General features: G+C 41.8%; 1 protein-coding gene across 2 annotated transcripts in view; it reads left to right on the top strand.

Annotated features, from left to right (window-relative positions):
* Positions 1-23,401, top strand: part of b4galt3l2.S (UDP-Gal:betaGlcNAc beta 1,4- galactosyltransferase, polypeptide 3 like 2S homeolog) — a 50,961-nt gene extending 27,560 nt beyond the window's left edge. The window contains exons 3-7 of one of the 2 annotated variants that reach the window (XM_041570502.1): positions 16,458-16,693; positions 18,226-18,413; positions 20,126-20,248; positions 20,651-20,755; positions 22,233-23,401. In XM_041570502.1, coding sequence (XP_041426436.1) covers positions 16,458-16,693; positions 18,226-18,413; positions 20,126-20,248; positions 20,651-20,755; positions 22,233-22,383 — 803 coding nt within the window. In that variant the 3' untranslated portion in view covers positions 22,384-23,401. 2 annotated transcript variants of the gene reach the window in all.
* Positions 23,402-23,646: the final 245 nt, after the last annotated feature.

Raw genomic sequence — 23,646 nt, 5'->3', positions numbered from 1 at the left:
TGGTGAACCACCCCTTTCAGGTACCGAACTTTATATTGTTCCAAATGTTTGGTCTTAAAGTCAACTCTCCCCACTTCTTACCTGCCAATGCATTGAGAATCGGCACGTGAAGTTTTCAAACCAACCTAAAACGGTGATATAATAAATCGAATGGCGAGGTCTCCAAATAGTAAATGGTAACTCACCACAACTAGCATCCAATATTCCTCCCCTCCTACTGCAGTTCTCCATTCTCTCATTTCCTCCTTGCCTTCTAATTTGAGTATGATGTATTTTAAACAGAATGTTTGTTTTTCAAGCAGCTGTTTGAGATTTAATATTCTATTGACTTTTTGTATACATTGAATCTTAGAGCTCTAACGATTGTGAAATGCTCATACAAATAATGTCGGTTTTTAGAAGCTCTATATTGTTAATGGTAATGTCTTTTATCTATATTTCTCCTTGAACCACATGTTTGTCTTTTTTTAGTCTATTTATTACACTACTTTATACTATTAGCACTTTGTATGTATTTTTAAATTTAAATACAAGTGAATATAATATTCCCAATAACTGTAATAGTGGTGCACACTTGTTTAAATACCTGAGGTATGGCTCTGTAAAGATAACCTATGATTAAGTGTTTGTAACATGAAACGCGTAAGGCTGTGGACACAAACTATTTCACTTTGATTCAGCTGCCTGGTGTAAGATTGCCTTTGAGTGCCTGCTTCAAAGAATTTTTGGTTCAACCCAAACGGTGAACCAAATTATATTGATCGGGATACACTATACATGGTTTATTTTGGGCAACTTGAGCATTGATCCCCAACCAGTAGCTCGAGAGCAACATGTTGCTCTCCAACTCCCCGGATGTTGCTCCCAGTGGCCTCAAAGCAGGAGCTTATTTTTGAATTCCAGGCTTGGAGGCAAGTTTTTGTTGTATAAAAACGAGGTGTATCGCCAAACAGAACCTCAGTGTAGGTTGGCAATCCACATAGGTCCTAACAAATGGCCAACCACAGCACTTATTTGGTACCCAAGAACATTTTTCATGCTTGTGTTGCTCCCCAACTACTTTTACTTCTGAATGTTGCTCATGGGTTCAAAAAGTTAGGGATCCCTGGGTTGGAGTATGGGCAGCTTTACTTAGACGAACACTTGTATCCTGCTCGTATTCCATCCTTGGGCTGGAGCATCGACTCAATACAGTTTCTCAGTCGGCCTTTGCAAATCCACTTCTCCATAGTCTGTTTTGTTTTCCCATATTTGCAGATGGGGTGTAGCTTTGGCTACGGTTCACGTGCTCCCTGTTTTACCTGACCTGCATCTAAGAGCTTTCAATTACCTGCATTCATCATTGTCGTTTGTTCTGCTAACAAAAGGGGTTTTGTTTAAAATGGGTCCATCTTGCTCCTGTGTGATAGTCCGAGGTGTTCTCTTGCAGCTTTTCTGGATTTCAAGGTCTCAACCCAAGATTGAATGCGGGACCTTTGCACCTTGGATTTGGTCTATACAATTACTGCGTGGCACTCTAGTTAAGGTGGGGTTGAGCTTTTTATACGAGCTGGTCACTTCTAAATGATATGCATAACCACCGGCCAAAGACACAAAGATAAAGTTGTCCGGTTTTTGGACGGTGTATGCATCGTCCTGTCCTTTTTCATACCATGCCGATTGGACGGGTTAGAAGATTTCTGTCGGCTAATGATGATATCTCTGCATGTATTGCCTATCTGACGGTATCAATGGGTGACAGTTACTTCTATTTGTCAGGCATAACTTTCGTACGATTGCTGTAACGGGCAGAACATCGTCTGATTTGTTCTTATTATTTCATTGTACTTTATTTAATCTTGAATGGTCAGTGGCTGGTCGAAAAATTGAGACGCCCAATTGTTCGTCGGATACAAGACTAAAATCTGTGGCCAGCTTTAGTGGTGTGCCTCTTGTTGCCAAAATGCATAACCTTATCCCTTGCTCTTCGCCATAGTTAGTGTGTGCTTATTTTCTGTTGCCTGCTCTCGAGTATTTGGTGGGGTGTCCTCCATCATCATCATCATCATTATCTGTACCAAACAGAATTGTAATTGCCATAGAGATCCTCGTATTTCCTAATATGTGGTTGGGGAATGTCCGTCAATCATTGGGTTATCCTCTAGCTAGCTGGTCCTTCTAGGAGAGCTGTTAGTTGAGGCTCATGGATGACATACTTATTAGAAAGTTAGTGTTCCATAACCATTCCATTGTGTTGCTAATTCTGCAGTTTCAGCCTTGTCTTGTTTGTTCACATGGTGGGGAACCTATGACTACTCTTATGACAAGACCAAAACCGTGACCTCTGTTGGTCACGTTGCCGTGAATACGGCAAGAAGTTATGAACAAAATATCTTTCAGATAATGTCCATTTTCTAAGCCCGTTATAGGTCAGTGTACGTCTGAGGTAACCGTTGGACCAAGCTGCCTCTTGATAAGACCCAGAGCAGTCATGGACAGGTGATATTGTGTGTTACAGGTGTGGGATCTGTTATCTGGAAACCCATTATCGTACCCTACCGTCATCAGTTCTCATTTATAGAATGTTCAGTAAATATACAAGTAGCAGTGTAATAAGAAGGAAAAAGAAAAATCATAGTAAATGGTTCCTCACCAAGACAGTCCCCAGTCCAATGGTTGTCTGCCAATTTTTTAATCTCTACCCATTTTGGCACGAAACGCATTAGGCTTCTTGTATGTCCTAATAGTCGTTTTATTTTACTAAAACCTTAGCTACTGATTTACTAGCAAATGGACCTCAACCCACTTTGAATTCTACATATGCAAGGTTGTCTCCCCTTTCTTTGCTACTTTCATTATAAGCTCTATTGAATGGGAGGAATCGGTTTAGCATTCTGTGCTCACAGTATATACTGGAGTATAAGCCATCCCGAGTATAAGCCGAGGTACCTAATTTTACCTCCAAAAACTGGGAAAGCTAATTGACTCGAGTATAAGCCTAGGGTGAGAAATGCAGCAGCTTCTGGTAAGTTTGAATCAAAAAATTGAGGGTTTCTGCTCCCATTGGAGGTGCCGGCGACCATTCTTGGACACTGGCGAATATTCTTGGAGACTATTCTTGGACGCTGGCGACTATTCTTGGATGCCGGCGACTATTCTTAGGCGCATGCGACTATTCTTAGACGCCGTGACCGTTTTTGAGCTTGACCCGAGTATAAGCCGAGGTAGAGTTTTTCAGCATATTTTGGGGGCTGAAAAACTCGGCTTATACTCGAGTATATATGGTGTGTGTGTGTGTATATATATATATATATATATATATATATATATATGGCCAGGTCTAACTAGATTTGGGCAAATATGCAGGTCTTTTAACTCTAGTCTTAAAGTTAGACTGTGTTTATGATTTCAGATCATTAGTAAAATATATGGTACTTTTTTGGCTTATGTTGCGCTTTGCCTTTAAATAATGCCTTGTTTTCTTGGAAAAACTCGGGTTAGAGCCCGGCGACAAATCTCCTCTTCTTCTGGACGACTAATCTCCCCGAACTGCCTTCTAGCCAGCTAGAATGTAAATCGCCAGCAGGATAGCGCTCTGAGCAATTTGTTTTCTGAAGTCGCCCGAAGTTTCCTTGTGAGGCATCTTCAGACGACTTCGGGAAAACGAAGTGTTCCGAGTGCCATCCGGCCGGCGATTTACATTCTAGCCGGCGGGAAGGCAGTTCGGGGAGATTAGTCGCCCCGAAGAAGAGGAGATTTGTCGCCGAATCTGACTGTGTGTCTGCCCTAAGTGAGGTACATGTTTTTTGTATTAAAATGGGGCTAAACCATGTGCATGGAGGGAATTTGAGTTTTACATGAAATAGAAACGTCCTACTGTTATTAAATGAATCCTGTATCAAAAGTTACTCCATCTACACACCCTGGGCCTTTCAGAGAGCAGATATAATTGTTACTGTGAGTAAGGAATGGGAATGTCTGAAGTCAGACAATGAAATACTAATTCCATCATCTGTCCATTTGTCTTGTACAAACGCGTCTTCCTGGCGGGCGTAAAAGCTTGTGATCATGTGGCAGTTGCACGGTTGCCAGGCTATAATGTCGTGCGAATGGAGCTTTGTGTTTAGTGCCCCTAACAACTACCTGTGTTATTAATACAACTGCTACCGACACTCTCATAAACCAGGGTGTTGGCTTTTGTCTGGAGAATACAACAAAAACATCTAGGAAATGAAGGGCTTAAAGGAGAACTAAAGCCTAACTAAAGAAGTAGGTAGAAATGTTGTACATTATGTTTTGTGCTTCTGTACCAGCCCAAGGCAACCACAGCCCTTTAGCAGTAAAGATCTGTGTCTCCAAAGATGCCCCAGTAGCTCCCCATCTTCTTTTCTGCTGATTCACTGCACATGCTCTGTGCTGCTGTCACTTACTGAGCTTAGGGACCCACTCACAATATACAGTACACATAGAATAGAAATGTCACAATATAAGGCTGATTAGTAATTAATACACATAATTACTACATGGCAGCACAGAAACCAGTGCAATTAGCATCAGAATTGAATAATCAGCAAACCTGTAGCATCATCTTATATTACAGCCAGGGAAGCTCATTTTCTGCTGGATAATTAGTGACGAGCCCTAAGCTTAGCTTCTCAACAGCCAATCAGAGCCCACTGAGCATGTGAGTGTCACAGACACTTTCCAAGATGGTGACCCCCTGTGACAAGTTTGAAGTCCTGGATCATTGCTGCTATTGACAAGCTCAAACTTTAGCCTCGTGCAATAAGTTCACTTTATAAAGTATGCCATTTTTAGCCACATTAATTTTTAGGGTTTAGTTATCCTTTAAAGTAGAACTCAACCCTAACGTTAAAAAAACCCCTACCCAATATAGACCTTCCTCCCCCCAGCCTAAGTGTTACCCCGCGCAAATGCCCCTAACTTACCCCTCAGTGCAGATTCAGGCTTCAGAGTTCACGGGCGCCATCTTCAGTCGCTTCGCTAATCTTCGTAATGAGACCGGCTCTTTGACTATTTTCATGAGTTTTACGATTCAGAAAAGCGCAAACCATTTAAGAAGAATTAACCCCTCCCACCAAAAGCCCACCTAAATTTTCTGACATTGCCCCCCTCCTCACAATGCCAGAAAGTTTAGGGTTGCTTTTGGTAAGGGGAAAGGTTTAGTTCTCCTTAAAGGGCCAGTAACATTTTTTTTAAAAAAAATCGCTGGTAAACCACGATAAAAAAAAAAAGCACCAAGACAAATTAAACTTTAAAATCGCACAACCTTTATTAAGAAATAACTTACCGAAACTCTGCTTGCGCTCCTCTTCAGAAAAGGCGATCCATCGTGTGGCACTCGATTTCTCCTCCCTGGCTATTTCCTATAAGGAAGACAGGGAGGAGAAATCGAGTGCCACACGATGGATCGCCTTTTCCGAAGAGGAGCGCAAGCAGAGTTTCGGTAAGTTATTTCTTAATAAAGGCTGTGCGGTTTTAAAGTTTAATTTGTCTTGGTGTTTTTTTATCATGGTATATTAACGCTTTTTTTTAAAAAAAAAAAAATGTTGATGTTACTGGTCCTTTAAAGGGGTTGTTTACCTTTGAGTTATTTTTAGTATGGTGCAGAGAGTGATATTCTGAGACAATTTGCAATTAGTTTTCATTTTTTATTATTTGTGTTTTTTGAGTTATTTAGCTTTTTATTCAGCAGCTCTCCGGTTTGCATTTTCAGCCATCTGGTTGTTAGGGTCTATATTTATTCTAGCAACCATGCATTGATTTGAATAAGAGACTGGAATATAAATAGGAGAGGCAAGAATAGAAAGATGAGGAATAAAAAGCAATAACAATACATTTGTAGCCTTACAGGGCATTTGTAAGCTGGAAAGAATAAGGCAAATAATTAAAAAAAAACTATAAAAAAATAAATAAGTAATGAAGACCAATTTGAAAGTTGCTTAGAATTGGCCATTCTATAACACACTAAGGACAGAGACACACGGTCCGATTTGGGGAGATTAGTCGCACGGCGACAAATCTCTTCTTCAGGGCGACTAATCTCCCCGAACTGCCTTCCCGCCGGCTAGAATGTAAATCACCGGCGGGATGGCATTCGGAGCACTTCGTTTTCGGAAGTTGCCTCACGAGGAAAGTTTGGGCGACTTCAGAAAACAAAGCGCTCCGCCGACTCTAATTAACGTGTTTGGGGAAAGTTGCTTAGAATGACTTTTTCTTTCATGATGCAGAAACACAGTGTTGTTTGCTTAATTTGTATACCGAAAATCACTGGCAAATGTAGGGTTAAGTGGAAGTTTAATATACGCAGGGTTGAGTCAGAGAGTTATTAATGAAGCAAGAGCCACAGTTGGTTTCAGGGGATTCTAGTAATTTTGTTTATAATCCTCCCCCCACATGATTTAGTATCTGAATTTCTTCCCCGTGTTATAATTATCCATCTGATCAAGGCAAGGGCCTCGCAGGAAATAAGTTGGCCCATTGTGACGTCATTGTCTGATTTGCTTCATCTCCGCCACTAACCATGGCTAGCGATCCACACCGAAAACCTTTTTGTGCTGTCCAAAAACGTTACATTTTCGGTTATAGGCTCTGCTGAAAGCAATATCACTAAGCAAATACATACAAATACAAACTATAGTTTGTATATGACGGTGTAGCCATGGGGGCAGCCATTCGAAACTGAAAAAGGAGAAAAGGCACAGGATACACAGCCGATAACAGATGAGCTCTGTATTATACAGAACTTATCTGTTAGCTACTGATAAAACTATAGTAGTACTTATCTGTTATCTACTGTGTATCCTGTGCTTGAATGGCTGTCCCCATGGCTACACAGCAGCTTGTTTATATAAACTATAGTAGTACTTATCTGTTATCTACTGTGTATCCTGTACTTGAATGGCTGCCCCCATGGCTACACAGCAGCTTGTTTATATAAACTATAGTAGTACTTATCTGTTATCTACTGTGTAACCTGCGCTTGAATGGCTGTCCCCATGGCTACACAGCAGCTTGTTTATACAGGTATGGGACCTGTTATCCAGAATGCTTGGGACCTGGGGTATTCCGGATAATGGATGTTTCTGTTATTTGGATCTACATATCTTAATCTACCAGAAAATCATATAAACATTAAATAAACCAATAGGCTGGTTTTGCTTCCAATAAGGATTAATTATATCTTAGTTTGGATGAAGAATAAGGAAATAATTTAAAAAAAATTATATTATTTGGATAAATTGGAGTCTATGGGAGATAGCCCTTACATAATTCAGAGATTTCTGGATCATGGGTTTCCAGACAACAGATCCCTTAACTGTATAAACTATAGTAGAGTTTTTGAAGCAAACACACCAGTTGTACCCGTGCAGTGTAACACTAGATTATATTGTCATTCCCTTAAAACACTTTAATTTTTCGGTGTTACTGTTCCTTTAAGCCATAATGTGCCTTTAAGGGCATCTTAACCCAAACCAGACATCGTTTTAGTGCAGGTTTTTTCAGGTGAATTTTCATTGTGCCGTTGGAGCAAATAGCACAGACTCAGATGATACAATTAATCATTAGTCCCGGTGTTAAAAGTACATTTACCATATGTTTGTTTTTCCGTATTTGCTTTGAATTTGATTGTTAGATGTACAAACAGCGGCTTTTTTTCATGCATTTTTGGAAGTGGCGCAGAAACCGCTTTTTTTTTTTGTGGACAATGCATATTTATGAGACATGTTTGTGCTTTCTTCCTACCCCATCTGTTGTAGAAGAATTCTCTACTTAATTGATTGCAGACTGATTCCTACTCCCGGAGTCTGCACTGAATATGCTGAATGTTGCTTTTGTGTCATGTTTGTCTTCATTTGTTTTCCTGCAGTTTTGCTCCTATTGGGATAATGGGCTAAGTTCGTTGACCAGTTACCTTATCATATAAGCACTAGTTTGGGAATGCTGCTGACCTTGCAAATCCCTTGTTGCTCGTGAGGTTGAGGCAGGAATATTGATGTTGTGGAGTCACAGGTCACGTTATCACAACACACAATTGGCAGGTTGAATCAGTGGCCGGCAGCCAATCAACACAGACTTACAAAAGACCAATTTTCCATTGGGAACAACTGATAATTTACAAGACCGGGTCATTCCAGCATCATTCAACTGATCTTCAAAGAAACTGGCCAACTCCACCAGCAAACGATACCCCAGATTACAGGCCTGCAGCAGGTCGGGTACCCCCGGGTTACACACAAAAACCTGCGGTTCCCTGCAGGTTGCAGGTAGACGTTCTGGATGCGGGTATAGACGCGGTTCTGTGGGTTTGCAGGTCGGGCCGCGGGTCTTCTCAATTTTTACTCCTTTTTTCTGATCACGTCTACTTCCGATGTCACTTCCTGTTTACAATGACTGCACTTCCTGTTTTGCTCCTTTTTTTCTGATCACACCTACTTCTGATGATGTCACTTCCAGTTTACAATGACAGCACTTCCTGGTTCTTGATGGTCAGCGGGTCCGGGTTGCGGATAAGGTCCTCGCGGGTTGGGTCAGGTAGCGGGTCCAAGCGGGTAAGAATGCGGGTCCGGGTTGCAGATACGGGTTCCAAAAAATGGACCCACGCAGGACTCCACCCCAGATGGCTCCCTAAGGGTGGCTGCTTACCCGATGATTCTATGATGAGGTTTTATGAGGATTAGCTGCTCATGATTTATCCAATGGGCAGCCTTTTCTGTGGCGTCCTTGCTTGTTTGGGGGTCCTACTGCCCCGCCCCTTTTATAACCGCACTCGAACCTCTTGTTCCTGGAAGCTGTTAGCCTGTCTCATGCAACATCAGCCTCACCGAAACCAATGAATTTAATGATAGGGGTGACGCAGGCTCTAATTTTGCATCATGTAATTATTCGGGATTAAAAAATTCAGGCTTGTTCCCATTGCCAAGGCCCCCCTCCCCTTAGAATTTGTGCCAAAACTACTGGTTTAACCCATTGCAGTCATGTGATGTATTTGGGGATTTGCTGAAATAGGTGTCCACAATGCTCTGGACCTGGGGTATATACTGATGTGGATAGTGGGTCTTTCTGTAATTTCATTCGTCCTACTTTGTCTACTAGAAAATCATATAAACATTAAATAAAGGCAATAGGCTGGTTTTGCTTCCAATAAGGATTAATTATATCTTAGTTGGGATCAAGTACAGGCTACTGTTTTATTATTACAGAGAAAAGGGAAATCAATTTAAAAAAATTTGTATTATTTGCATAAAATTAAGTCTATGGGAGACGTCCTTTCAGAGATAACAGGTTTCCAAAAATAACCGATCCCATACCTGTATAAATTATTCCTGGTTGGGTTTCAGGTTTTTTCCCCTATGTAGATATTGGTTGGTTCAGGCGTTGGGCTGGAACACCATGTTGGATGCCATGTCGGGACAAATATTTTGCACAAACAATGACAGTAGGAAGGAGGTTGTACAATGCTTAGTCCATCATATGCTCTGCGTCCCTTTGGCCAGTGAACTGATAAGTTGGAGAGTGTAGGACAGGGTCCCCCAACCTTTTTTTTTACCCGTGAGCAACATTCAGATGTAATCGGAGTTCAGGAGCAACAGAAGGATGAATAATGTTCCTGGGGGTGCCATATAAGGGCCGTAGTTGGCTATTTGGTACCTTCTATGTCCGTGATCCCCAACCAGCAACATGTTGCTCCCCAAACCCTTGGATTTTGCTCTCAGTGGTCTCAAAGTAGGTGCTTGTTTTTTAATTCCTGGCTTGGAGGCAAGTTTTGATTGTATAAAAAAACAGATGTACTACTAAACAGAGCCTCCTGTAGGCTGCCAGTCCACATAGGGGCAACCAATAGCCAATCACATCCCTTATTTTGCTCCATCCAGAAACATTTTTTCATGCTTATGTTGCTCCCAACTCTTTTTACATCTGAATGTTGCTTACGGGTGAAAAAGGTTGGGGATCCCTGAGGACTTCCAGCCTACAGGAGACTCTGGATTTCAAAAATAAGCTCCTGCTTTGAGGCCACTGGGAGCAACATCCAAGGAGTTGGACAGCAACAGGGGAACACTGGTGCTGCTGGATGTCCACCTCTAGGACATCTATCCGGTGGGCCATAATTACTCCTGACCTGTCCTATCTGGATGATAGGACAGTTGGGCTGCAAACACTGACCAGATTTTTCTCTCAAGTGGTTAAACCCTACGTTCTTGTGGCCAGTGATTATCAGTTTGCATTTTACTGTCCCGTCGGAATGTTATCTGCTCTACTTGGAATAAAAATGTGGAGTCACCACATGTTGTAGGATGGGCAGCCTGTTCCCTTTCCACCCCTGCAATTAAAACACTCATAAAGGAGCTGTGGGGTAAAAGGCCACTTTTTTTTTTCTTTCTTTTTTTTTTTTTCAAACTGCGAATTTCTGAAAATCTATGCGCTTGTCACTAAAGGAGCAGGGCAGGAAAGGTATCGCTGGCTTTGAACTTTGGGTTTGGAGAAAACTTTTAAGAATGCCATGATGTGAAAGGGAAACAGAGAAATGGATTCTGCTTGATTGATGGTGCACAGAAGTCTCCAAAAGTGCCACCCAAATTGGAAGATCTATCTACCAGTTATTCTGTATTGAGAAAGCCAGTTGGGTGACTGGTGAAACGTCTTCAAGAAAAAACACAGCAAGTCCAGTTGATTTGGCTTATTTCTATAGATAAACCCATGACCTGGATCAATGAGAACTTTCACAAACATCTATCTTCCAAGTGGGGCAGAGCCATGATGGTCAGAGTAGGGACCCACACCTTTCCCAGTCTCCCTCCGTGTTCTCCTTCATCAATGGCTTTAAACTTTGGACTTGGAGAAGACTGTTAAGAATGCCATGATGTGCAAGGGAAACCGAGACATGGATTCTTGATTGACGGTGCACAGAAGTCTCCAAAAGTGCCATGGAAATTGGAAGATCTATCTACCAAGTGCGGCAGAGCCATGAAGACCAGAGTAGGAAGCCACATCTTTCCCAGTCTCCCTCCTTGTTGTCCTTCATTGCTTTTGGGTTCCTGTGCTTGTGCATCAGCACTGTGATTTCAAACTTGACAATAAATGGTCATAATATTTGTTTGATGTATGTTACCATGTGATGATTAATTCGGCACCTCCTATTGGGTAATATCATGTACATGTTATCCTAGGCTTGGGCACCTTTTCAACACAAACACATGGGGCCAGGGATATTTTCCCTCAAATGTCACACATTTTTGACAGTTTTCTCAGGGATTTTTAGAAATTGCCAAAAAATTGCATTTTACTATATTATTCATGCATGGTTTGGTCCTGGACAGAAGCAAAAGTGACTGTGTAATTTCACTTTCCTTATTTTTTAAATATATGAAAACCTTGTTATTCTGAATTAAAGATTATTATAATATATCTAGAGAGGAGGGGAGAGAGAAGAACACTGAGAGAGCTTTCTCTAGCTGGATTGCAGCAACTTTGCAGCAATGCCATTTTCTGAGGACGTTGGCTGAGAGTTTTCTCTTTTCAGTTTCCACCTAGTGGCAGAAAGCAGAACTGAATCGAATCTATCCAGGGAAAAAAAATTCCACCCTTTAACTGAAAACCTTTCTCTTTTGGAAATCCCGTTTATTCCTGGCATAAGCATTGCCATTAATTGTAGATTAATCTTCAGTTTTAGAAGCTTCATTTTAAAGTATTTTTTTTACAACTAAATTATTTTATCTATTTTGTTATTTCATGTTATGTCGATGGACTCTCACTGTTATCTGCCCCAGACAAGATCTTGCTTTTTATTTTGTAAAACACTTGTAATTTGTTCTTAGACTTCCCCGTCTCTGTCCCTGTTTTTTTTTTTTTGCATGATTTATTGGTCTGTCTTAAACGTGACAGATGCATTGTGGGAAGTCTGGTATTCATTACTAGGGAGACTTTATCTTCAATTTTAATTTCCTTCTATTTGTCCAATGCAGATATTAAAGGGATTCTGTCATGATTTTTATAATGTAGTTTTTATTTCTAAATGACAATGTTTATTCTGCAAATAATTCACTCTACAATATAAAATGTCATTCCTGAACCAGCAAGTGTATTTAGTTGTAATATTGGTGTGTAGGTGCATCTCAGGTCATTTTGCCTGGTCATGTGATTTCAGAAAGAGCCAGCACTTTAGGATGGAACTGCTTTCTGGCAGCCTGTTGTTTCTCCTACTCAATGTAACTGAATGTGTCTCAGTGGGACCTGGATTTTACTATTGAGTGTTGTTCTTAGATCTACCAGGCACCTGTTATCTTGTGTTAGGGAGCTGCTATCTGGTTACCTTCCCATTGTTCTTTTGTTTGGCTGCTGGGGGGGGGAGGGAGGTGGTGATATCACTCCAACTTGCAGTACAGCAGTAAAGAGTGACTGAAGTGTATCAAAGCACAAGTCACATGACTGGGGGCAGCTGGGAAACTGACAATATGTCTAGCCCCATGTCAGATTTCAAAATTAAATATAAAAAAATCTGTTTGCTCTTTTGAGAAACAGATTCCAGCGCAGAATTCTACTATTAACTTTTAACTGATACATTTCAATGGCTTAAAGGGGTTGTTGACCTTTAAATGTATGATGTAGAGAGGGATATTCTGAGACAATTTGCAGTTGTTTTTCATTTTTATCATTTGTGGTTTTTCAGTTATTTAGCTTTTTATTCAGCAGCTCTCCAGTTTGCAGTTTCAGCAATCTGGTTGCTAGGGTCCAAATTCCCCTAGCAACCATGCACTGATTTGAATAAGAGACTGGAATATGAATAGGAGAGGCCTGAATAGAAAGATGAGTAATAAAACGTAGTAGGGATGCACCGAATCCAGGATTTGGTTCGGGATTCTGCCAGGATTCTGCCTTTTTCAGCAGGATTCACAATTCGACCGAATCCTTCTGCCCAGCCGAACAGAATCCTAATTTTCATATGCAAATTAGGGCCTTTGAGGGAAATTGCGTTACTTTTTGTCACAAAACAAGGAATTAAAAAATGGTTTCCCCTTCCCACCCCTAATTTGCATATGCAATTCAGTTCAGTATTCGGCTGAATCTTTTGCGAAGAATTCGTGGGTTCGGCCGGATCCAAAATAGTGGATTCGGTACATTCCTAAAATCTAGCAAAAACAATATATTTGTAACCTTACAGGGCATTTGTGTTTTAGATGGGGTCAGTGACCCCCATTTGAAAAATGGGCAAAGTCAGAAGAAATAAATAAAAAAAAAAAAAACTATAAATAATAATGAAGACCAATTAAAAAGGTGTATAAAATTCTCCAATCTATCACATACTAAAAGTTATCCTGAAGGTGAACCACTCCTTTAAAGTAAATGGATGGCAGACTGTTCTCTGCATAATTGCTTTTGTCCATTAGCAAAGACATTTACTAGATCTCCAGCACCTGTAATTCTACATGAGGCCACTAGGGGCATGATCCATTGTAACATCCCCATCAGAAGTAAGCTGTATGGTAGCTCTTGCTTTTGCTTCCCAGCTGCAATGTATGAGAACATAAATGGAGAGGAAACCTTTATTAAATAAATAGATGTAATTATGGGTGGAGATGTTGAAATAAGGTTCTCCTGCCGGAAAGACAATGGAGGAGCCTATGACAAGCACAGGTTGGATTTGTTCCTGCAAAGCTTTCCCAAGGCAGAAATTATTATTAGAATGAGTGTTCTGCTGACATTGAGCCCACAAGCAATTGGCAAAGAGAGTAATATGTCCCTGTTCAGATCCGTTGATCGACATGTTTCATTTTTTTTATTTTTTGTGTCTAAGCACATTGTATTAAAGGCAACAAAGTGCTCCTCTGAAACAATGTAGCAGAAATCTATCCTCTTCCCAGTCTGTTAAAGGAGAACTAAAGCCTAACTCAAGAAGTAGCTATAAATGTTGTACATGATGTTTTGTGCTTCTGTACCAGCCCAAGGCAACCACAGCCCTTTAGCAGTAAAGATCTGTGTCTCCAAAGATGCCCCAGTAGCTCCCCATCTTCTTTTCTGCTGATTCACTGCACATGCTCTGTGCTGCTGTCACTTACTGAGCTTAGGGACCCACTCACAATATACAGTACACATAGAATAGAAATTTCACAATATAAGGCCGATTAGTAATTAATACACATAATTACTACATGGCAGCACAGAAACCAGTGCAATTAGCATCAGAATTGAATAATCAGCAAACCTGTAGCATCAGCTTATATTACAGCCAGGGAAGCTCATTTTCTGCTGGATAATTAGTGACGAGCCCTAAGCTTAGCTTCTCAACAGCCAATCAGAGCCCACTGAGCATGTGAGTGTCACAGACACTTTCCAAGATGGTGACCCCCTGTGACAAGTTTGAAGTCCTGGATCATTGCTGCTATTGACAAGCTCAAACTTTCGTGCAATAAGTGCAGCATATACAGTGTGGCATTTTAGCAACTTTCATTTTTAGGGTTTAGTTCTCCTTTAAGTGAGAGAGACCAACAACCATTTTTAAAGGCATGGGACCGCCATTTAAGGTAAGGGCACATGCTAAGATTCGGGGAGATTTAGTCGCCCGCCTCTTCTTTGGGTGACTTACCTCATCGAAAAGCTGAATCTCCCGCCGGCTAGAATCTAAGACAAAGCTCTAAGTGCCATCCCGCTGGCGATTTAGATTCTAGCCGGCGGGAAGGCTTTTCGGGAGATTATTCGCCCAAAGAAGAGGCGATTCTACGCCTGGCGACTAAATCTCCCCGAATCTTATTGTGTGCCCTTTCTCTTAAAGGGACGGGTGTGGGGATGCTACAACTAGGGACGCGGCCGAACCCCCAAATCGTTCGAGAAAGATTTGGCCGAATACCGAACTGAATCTGAATCCTAATTTGCGGTGGGAAGGGGAAAACATTTTCTACTTCCTTATTTTGTGACAAAAGATCAGGCAATTTACCTCCCCACCCCTAATTTGCATATTCAAATTAGGATTTGGTTCGGCCAGGCAGATTCTGCTGAAAAAGGCCGAATCCTGGATCCGGTGCATCCCTAGCTACAAGCACATGGAAGCTTTAGGAGGTACACTTTGTATAGAGTAGGGTGTGTATAACGCAAACGGAGACAAAAAACACATGGGTGCCCTTTATTGCCCTTATTTCCCATCTTGCTCTTTAATCCCAGTCGGAGAGTTGATGTTCTTCTGCAATGCATTCCTTTTTATTTGTTCTGTTTTGGAGCTGCCATATTGGCTCTCTTAGACAGTGGTTGTAGCAAAGTTTATGCAGTCCGGGTGGGACTGGGGTGTGCGAAGCCCACCCTGGGGTAGAGTCCTGCGCAAAATCAATTTTTGAGACCCAAAGCCTGTGACTCAAACCGCAACCCTCATATTTACCCACTTGTATCCGTTACTCGACCCAGTCCGCAACTGCCTTATCCGCAACCCGCTGACCACCATTAAACAGGAAGTGCTGTTGCTGCAAACCGGAAGTGGCATCATCAAAAGTGGGCGGAGACAAAAACGTTTTGTAAAATAGGCAATATAACAAGATGAGAAATATAGATGAGACCCGCTGACCCACAACCTACAGACCCACATCTATACCCACACCTGAAAATCCTACCCTCATCCCACAGGGTACCCGCGATTTTTGTGGGTGACACACAGGTACCCGACTCACTGCAGGACTCTACCCTGGGGCCCCCACTGCACCCAACATGTATAGTTAATTTGCAGGCAAACGACTATACAGACTTTGTGTAAATATCAGGATTCAGCTTTATATTGGCGAGTCGTGAATTTATGCTGATGCCTTTCCCCTTGCCCGGCCTGTGGGGTCATTGGGGTGACATTATGTAAGGGTGTCACAATACGTAATCCATTAATAGACGCGCAAGAGCTGGCAATCTGACACCTCTTTGACTCCTTAATGTGTGGGCAAGGTGCTGAGTCCGAGGGTTAGTCCTGCTGATCTGTATGAAATCTCTCTACAATAAGCACAATTTTAAAGGGGAACTATCGCGAAAATGAAAATCTTATATAATCCTCCTCATACTGAAATAAGAAACTTTCTAAATACAATCAATTAAATATTCTGAAATAATCAAGTTTATCTTCACTGTCCCTCTCTCGGCATCTGTTTCTCTTCATTCAGGAGTTGGGTGTCAGATATTCACTGATCCAATGTGTCTTATAGGGGGGATCCATTTGCGTAGAAGATTTATTAGAGCTCACTCTAACTTGATTAGTACAGAAACCGCACAGAATATTCATATTTAGAAAACATCTCAGTATGACGAAGCTTATATTGAATTTTCTTTTTCGCGATAGTTCCTCTTTAAAGGGAAAGCAAACTTGGACTCTCCACTTCCCAGTGTCTGTTTATGTTCTCCTGTCGGGGAGCAACAATTCTATTGGCTGTTTTGACAAGGCGAATACCCAGGACATGCCTCTTTGCTGACATTTTATATCATTTTATCTTTTTTAGGGGGGCCAATAAGAGTCAAGTTGCCGGAGAACTTGTTACTGGAGGAAGTTGAACGCAAAAATCCTTACGTGACCAAAGGTGGCCGCTACAAGCCGCCCGACTGCGAGTCAACCCATAAAACCGCCGTGATCATCCCCCACCGCAACCGGGAGCAGCACCTTAAATATCTGCTCTACTACTTGCACCCGTTTCTGCAGCGGCAGCAACTCAACTACGGGATATACATCATCCATCAGGTGAGACCCAACGGATATTAGGGATGCACCGAATCCAGGATTCAGTTCGGGATTCGGCCTTTTTTTAAAAAAAATGTTTTTTAAATGATTTACATTCTAGCCAGCGGGAAGGCAGTTCGGAGAGATTAGTCGCCAAGAAGAAGAGGAGATTTGTTGCCGGGCAACTAATCTCCCCAAATCTGACCCTGTGTCTCTGCTCTTAAAGGGGCTGTTCACCTTCAAACACTTTTTTCAGTTCAATTGGTTTCAGACAGTTCACCAGAATAAAGATTTTTTTGCATTTACTTTCTATATTCTATGTGTTCTAATATTGAAGTGTAATTTTTCACCTTCTAAAGCAGCTCCGGGAGAGGGGGGGTCGCCGACCCTACATTTAGTTGATCCATTTCTTATATTTGTCCCTGTTGAGCAGAATCCCAGAGTTAAACTTGATACAATAGTTGCTGATATTACAAAGGAGCTCCTGAGAAATGTATCAACTAATTGTAGCAAAATTGAATTACTGAGCTGCCAGACTGAAACACTGGAGACACGAACATTTAACTTTAAACTTAGATTTTGGAAAAACATTTCTGGAGAACAATCTGAAAACAACTGAACCGAAGTGTTTGGAAGGTGAACAACAACCTTTTAAAGATGTTTACTGATTTAAGATAATTTGTAAATGTAATTGCAGTATTTCCCCGTCCCTTTCTACTCTTTGCACTGTTGGTTCTGACTCTTGAAATAAGGTAGCAAAAGCCATCTGATTAACACACATGTAGTCCCTCGTGTGGCATGGAGTCTTGGCCGGAGGACAGATCTAACCACTTTGGGCAGCGTTTGTCTCAATTGTTGGCCTGCTTGGAACTGCAGCAGAACTAGTGATTAGTTTGGGGCTTTATTTATTATTATTTTTATTATGAATTTAAATAACCTTGTTATGAGCTAAGGGGGCCCAGTCGAAGGTCAGTTAGGGTGAGATTTGGGGTGAGTGCTTATTTGTGCCCTGGGCACCCCTGGAACTATAGCAGGGTGACACCCCAATGTTTCTATATATCTGTAACCTTGTTATGAGCTAAGGGGGCCCAGTCTGAATTTCAGTTAGGGGGAGATTTGGGGTGAGTGTTTATTTGTGCCCTGGGTACCCCTGGAACTATAGCAGGGTGACTGTTACCTCAATGTTTCTATATATCTGTAAACTTGTTATGAGCTAAGGGGGCCCAGTCTGAAGGTCAGTTAGGGGGAGATTTGGGGTGAGTGTTTATTTGTACCCTGGGTACCCCTGGAACTATAGCAGGGTGACACCCCAATGTTTCTATATATCTGTAACCTTGTTATGAGCTAAGGGGGCCCAGTCTGAATTTCAGTTAGGGGGAGATTTGGGGTGAGTGTTTATTTGTGCCCTGGGTACCCCTGGGACTATAGTGGGGTGATTTTTACACCACATTTGGGGTGAGTGCTTATTAACTCATAAGGAACAAACCAGTTCTAATTTCTTCTAATATAACTTGTGTAGAATTCCCATTATTAAGTGTGTGTTTCTTTTTCAGGCAGGTAATTTCACTTTCAACCGAGCGAAGTTACTGAACGTCGGCTTCAAGGAGGCCATGAAAGACGAGGACTGGGACTGCCTGTTCTTCCACGATGTCGACCTCATTCCCGAAGACGATCGTAACATTTATATATGTGACAGATTTCCAAAGCACGCCTCCATCGCCATGGACAAGTTTGGATACAAGTAGGTGCTCGGTGTTTAGTGTGCACTTAAAGGGACAGTTCAGTGTAAAAATAAAAACTGGGTAAATAAATAGGCTGTGCAAAATAAAAAATGTATCTAATATAGTTAGTTAGCCAAAAATGTAATGTATAAAGGCTGCAGTGACTGAATGTGTAACATAATAGCCAGAACACTACTTCCTGCTTTTCAGCTCTCTAACTCTGAGTTAGTCAGTGACTATAAGGGGGGCCACATGGGACATAACTGTTGCTTTTGAATCTGAGCTGAATGCTGAGGATCAATTACAAACTCACTGAACAGTTATGTCCCATGTGGCCCCCCCTTATAGTCACTGACTAACTCAGCATTAGAGAGCTGAAAAGCAGGAAGTAGCGTTCTGGCTATTTTATTACATATCCAGTCACTTCATACATATACATGTATATATATTTTTGGATAACTAACTATAAATGTTTTATTTTGCACAGCCTATTTACCCAGTTTTTATTTTTATACTGAACAATTCCTTTAAGACAAACCGTGCTCTACGTGCCATTATGTACAGACGCCATCCAGTGAAATACAGCCAATAAAACCACTCAAGCTTCGTACATAGCAATTCATTAACCAGTATGGGGATCGTTAGGTTGCGGTTTGGGGCAAAGTAACATAAAATCTTTCTCTGAAAAGGTCTCTAGCAACAGAATAAGAGTGTTTGTACTATACAGATGGATAAAGGCAATTTCCCCCCCCCCCCCGCCCGAAAAAATTGTAGCCACCTACATATTCCCATCATGGTCAAATTGGGCCAACGGGACACTGGGAAATAACCCGGTGGGCCCAGAGCCCCAGGTGACCCCCAAGGCTCCAGTCCAACCCTGATTTCCGTAGAGCCCTACACTGGGTCAGGAGTGCTGGATAATTAGTGACGAGCCCTAAGCTTAGCTTCTCAACAGCCAATCAGAGCCCACTGAGCATGTGAGTGTCACAGACACTTTCCAAGATGGTGACCCCCTGTGACAAGTTGGAAGTCCTGGATCATTGCTGCTATTGACAAGCTCAAACTTTAGCCTCGTGCAATAAGTGCAGCATATACAGTGTGGCATTTTAGCGACTTTCATTTTTAGGGTTTAGTTCTCCTTTAAGAGAGAGACCAACAACCATTTTTAAAGGCATGGGACCGCCATTTAAGGTAAGGGCACACGCTAAGATTCGGGGAGATTTAGTCGCCCGCCTCTTCTTTGGGCAACTAATCTCCCCGAAAAGCTTAATCTCCCGCCGGCTAGAATCTAAATCACCGACGGGATGGCACTCAGAGCGCTGTTTTCCGAAGTTGCCTTACGAGGAAACTTTGGCGACTTCGGAAAACAAAGCACTCTTAAGTGCCATCCTGCCGGTGATTTTGATTCTAACTGGTGGGAAGGCTTTTCGGGGAGATTATTCGCCCAAAGAAGAGGCGATTTGTCGCCTGTCGACTAAATCTCCCCGAATCTTATCATGTGCCCTTACTCTTAAAGGGACGGGTGTGTGGATGCTACAACTAGGGACACTCGGAAATAGCCTGGTGGGCCCTGGCCCAGAGCCCCAGTGGGCCCCCAAGGTTCCAGTCCAACCCTGATTTCCGTAGAGCCCTACACTGGGTCAGGAGAGCCCCCACCCGCACAACAGAAATATGTCGGGGGCCCGCATTGTGTAAATTATAAGTAACATTTATGTCTATTTTCCTATTGTAGGTTGCCTTACAAATCCTACTTCGGAGGAGTGTCTGCCCTGAGCCCAGAGCAATATATGAAGATGAATGGATTTCCCAACAACTACTGGGGCTGGGGGGGTGAAGATGACGACATAGGCATCAGGTACAGGGACAATGGGAAACCCCATATGCTGAGCGGAAGCAATAGAACAGCACCCCTAGTGCTGATACTGGGTATATACTATAACTCTGCTGTGCAGACTCTCTCTCTCCTACACAATCACTGAGAGTTACTGAGCACTGACAACAGGCTAAACCCAGAGGGACCCCTGTCAGTGCAGTATAAACACTAATTAAAGCAATATTTACCTATAAATAGGTGATTATAGTACAGATAGATCCAGATATACAGATATTATAGATTATATACAACAGGCTAAACCCAGAGGGACCCCTGTCAGTGCAGTACAACCACTAATTAAATTAAAGCAATATTTACCTATAAATAGCAGGTGATTATAGTTCAGCAGTTTTCGTCATTAACCCGTTGTCTCCCTGTCTCCAGAGTGGCACTCAGTGGCATGCTTATATCTCGCCCTTCAGTCCAGTACGGGAGATATAAAATGATCAAGCACGGCCATGACAAAGGCAATGAGCAAAATCCCAAAAGGTGAGTTTTTTGTTTTTTTTAGTTTGAATACCCTCCCCCCCTCTTCCAAACACAAATGGTCTATCCTCCTTACTGTAGTATATAAAGTAAACAATATTACAGCTCAGTACATATAGGTGAATACAGAGAAGGAAAGCTTGGGCAGGAATACCTTTTATTAAATGATTTGAATAATAAAAGTTCTACTAAACACAGTGGGGCTCATTTATAAACACTGGGCAAATTTGCACCTGGGCAGTAACCCATAGCAACCAACCAGTGATTAGCTTTTATCAGCCAGCTGCAGACTGAGCATTGAATGCAATCATTTCATTGGTTGCTATGGGTTACTGCCCAGGTGCAAATTTGCCCAGTGTTTATAAATGAGCCCCAGTGGGTTTGTTGATGGGACGATGCCTGGCTCAGACACACTTATTAACAATCACTTACACTGGCACATTTCTCTGTATAAATCATATGGGGAGTGAGTCGCGGCTCATTATTTAAGTCTTGGCACCCGGCTACAATGATTAGTTTCCTTTGTGTTCCTTGGCCCAGAGTTCTGGATTTAACATTAACATGTTTACTTTATAAGCTTTTTGCCCAGTTTTTTTTCTTTTCTTTTTTTTAGTTCATCCCAAGATCCCTTTCCATAAATTCCATACTGTCCTGCTTATATCAGGAAAATTGCAGTACATGTTGCCAGTGTTTCTCTAGTGTTTGCTGAATTGTGCTTAGTACAGAGGAATACCTATGCTGCCATAGTTTTATGGGATCTCTCTGTACAGACTATGAGCAAACTTAGGGGACTGTTCCTGCTGAATTGTGCTTAGTACAGAGGAATACCTATGCTGCCATAGTTTTATGGGATCTCTCTGTACAGACTATGAGCAAACTTAGGGACTGTTCCTGCTGAATTGTGCTTAGTACAGGGAATACCTATGCTGCCATAGTTTTATGGGATCTCTCTGTACAGACTATGAGCAAACTTAGGGACTGTTCCTGCTGAATTGTGCTTAGTACAGGGGAATACCTATGCTGCCATAGTTTTATGGGATCTCTCTGTACAGACTATGAGCAAACTTAGGGACTGTTCCTGCTGAATTGTGCTTAGTACAGGGGAATACCTATGCTGCCATAGTTTTATGAGATCTCTCTGTACAGACTATGAACAAACTTAGGGGCTGTTCCTGCTGAATTGTGCTTAGTACAGGGAATACCTATGCTGCTATAGTTTTATGGGATCTCTCTGTACAGACTATGAGCAAACTTAGGGGCTGTTCCTGCTGAATTGTGCTTAGTACAGGGGACTATGCTGCCATAGTTTTATGGGAAATCTCTGTACAGACTATGAGCAAACTTAGGGGGCTGTTCCTGCTGAATTGTGCTTAGTACAGGGAATACCTATGCTGCCATAGTTTTATGGGATCTCTCTGTACAGACTATGAGCAAAATGTCCCTTAAAGTAACATAACGCATTTCCTTTGCTCTCCTTTAGGTTCAACATGTTGACTAAGACTCGGAGGACATGGAAGCAAGATGGAATGAACGCACTGCAGTACATACTGATCTCCAAGGAGCTGCAGCCACTATACACCAATATAACCGTGGACATTGGCACAGACAAAGGTTTGAGGCCCCACACGTGAGACCGGCGTCTGATTAAATCACAAGTTCTTTCTAAACTGTCGGCAGCAACTCAAGGAATTCAGCTCCATGACCATGGGACGCCCTTCTCTCTCTATATATGTATATATGTATGTGTGTGTGTATATATGTGTGTATATAGAGAGAGAGAGATTTCTATTGGCTTTTTCTGTCTTTTATCTGCAGCTGAGACTGGAGAACCAAAGAATGAGTCCAGTGTTGCTGTACAGACAGGGGGGGTCTCTTCTTCCATCTCTTGTGACTCTGAGTCCAAACTTGCTCCCCGACCCCTGAGAACTTCTATATAACTAGGGAGCGGTCTCATTACAGGCCGGGATACAAAGACCACACTGCAGTGCAGTGACCAGTTATTTGTTTTTCTACAGTATTTGTGTCTCATCTCTATAAATATCACTGGGGGGGGGGTGGAGAATCCATTACTGATCTGTATCTGAAAGTGCAATTTCTGACTTATTTTAACTAGTGGATTTTACCCATTGCTGAAACAGGACCTCCCCTTTTTTTCTTTACTTAAACCAATTTAACTCTCAATGATCTAAACCAGAGAACTGACAGTTTCCTTTACTTCCTGAACACGCCACAAACACTTTAATCGTCTAATACTTCCGACATTAACATTTTATTTCCTTCTGACTTTTTTTTTTGTTTTTTTTTCTGCCACTCTTCTCATTTCGGAGCTTTGCCAGCACCCGGCCCACCTCCATATCATTTATTCCCATCACAGACAGAAGGTTTCACTGGAATTGGTTGACCCAAGGAAAGAACTATATTCACTTCAATCCTAAGTGCCTTTGATGCCAATTTAAATGCATGGGACAAAAACTTTTTATAAAAATCCCATCACTGGTTCTCTGCCAAAAACAATTCTTACAGTTTTATGTACTGACGCTGTTCCTAAAGGTCAGACTCGTGGCCCTTCCTTATGGGCTTTTTTTTCTCTCTCTGTGAACTGTGAAAATCGGTATAAACATTTCTTTAATAAATAGATATATATATTTACTCTGTGTTTCATTGCTTGTCATAATATTTATATCTCTGTGCATTAAGATATCTTGTATATACATTGAGGTATGACCTACTGTAGATAGATTTAAGTCAGAGGTGTCTTGACATATAAGGCACAGGCTGCAGCTGAGTTTCGAACTCTGAGTATCACTCATGTTTATAAGGATAATGTACCCACTGTAATGAAGAATTAAGTCACTGAGGTGTTCTGTGACCATATAAGGAAGGGAGGTTACAGA

The sequence above is a fragment of the Xenopus laevis genome, chromosome 7S (assembly GCF_017654675.1).
Source record: "Xenopus laevis strain J_2021 chromosome 7S, Xenopus_laevis_v10.1, whole genome shotgun sequence".
Taxonomy (NCBI): domain Eukaryota; kingdom Metazoa; phylum Chordata; class Amphibia; order Anura; family Pipidae; genus Xenopus; species Xenopus laevis.
This window is presented reverse-complemented; position numbering and strand designations above follow the sequence as displayed.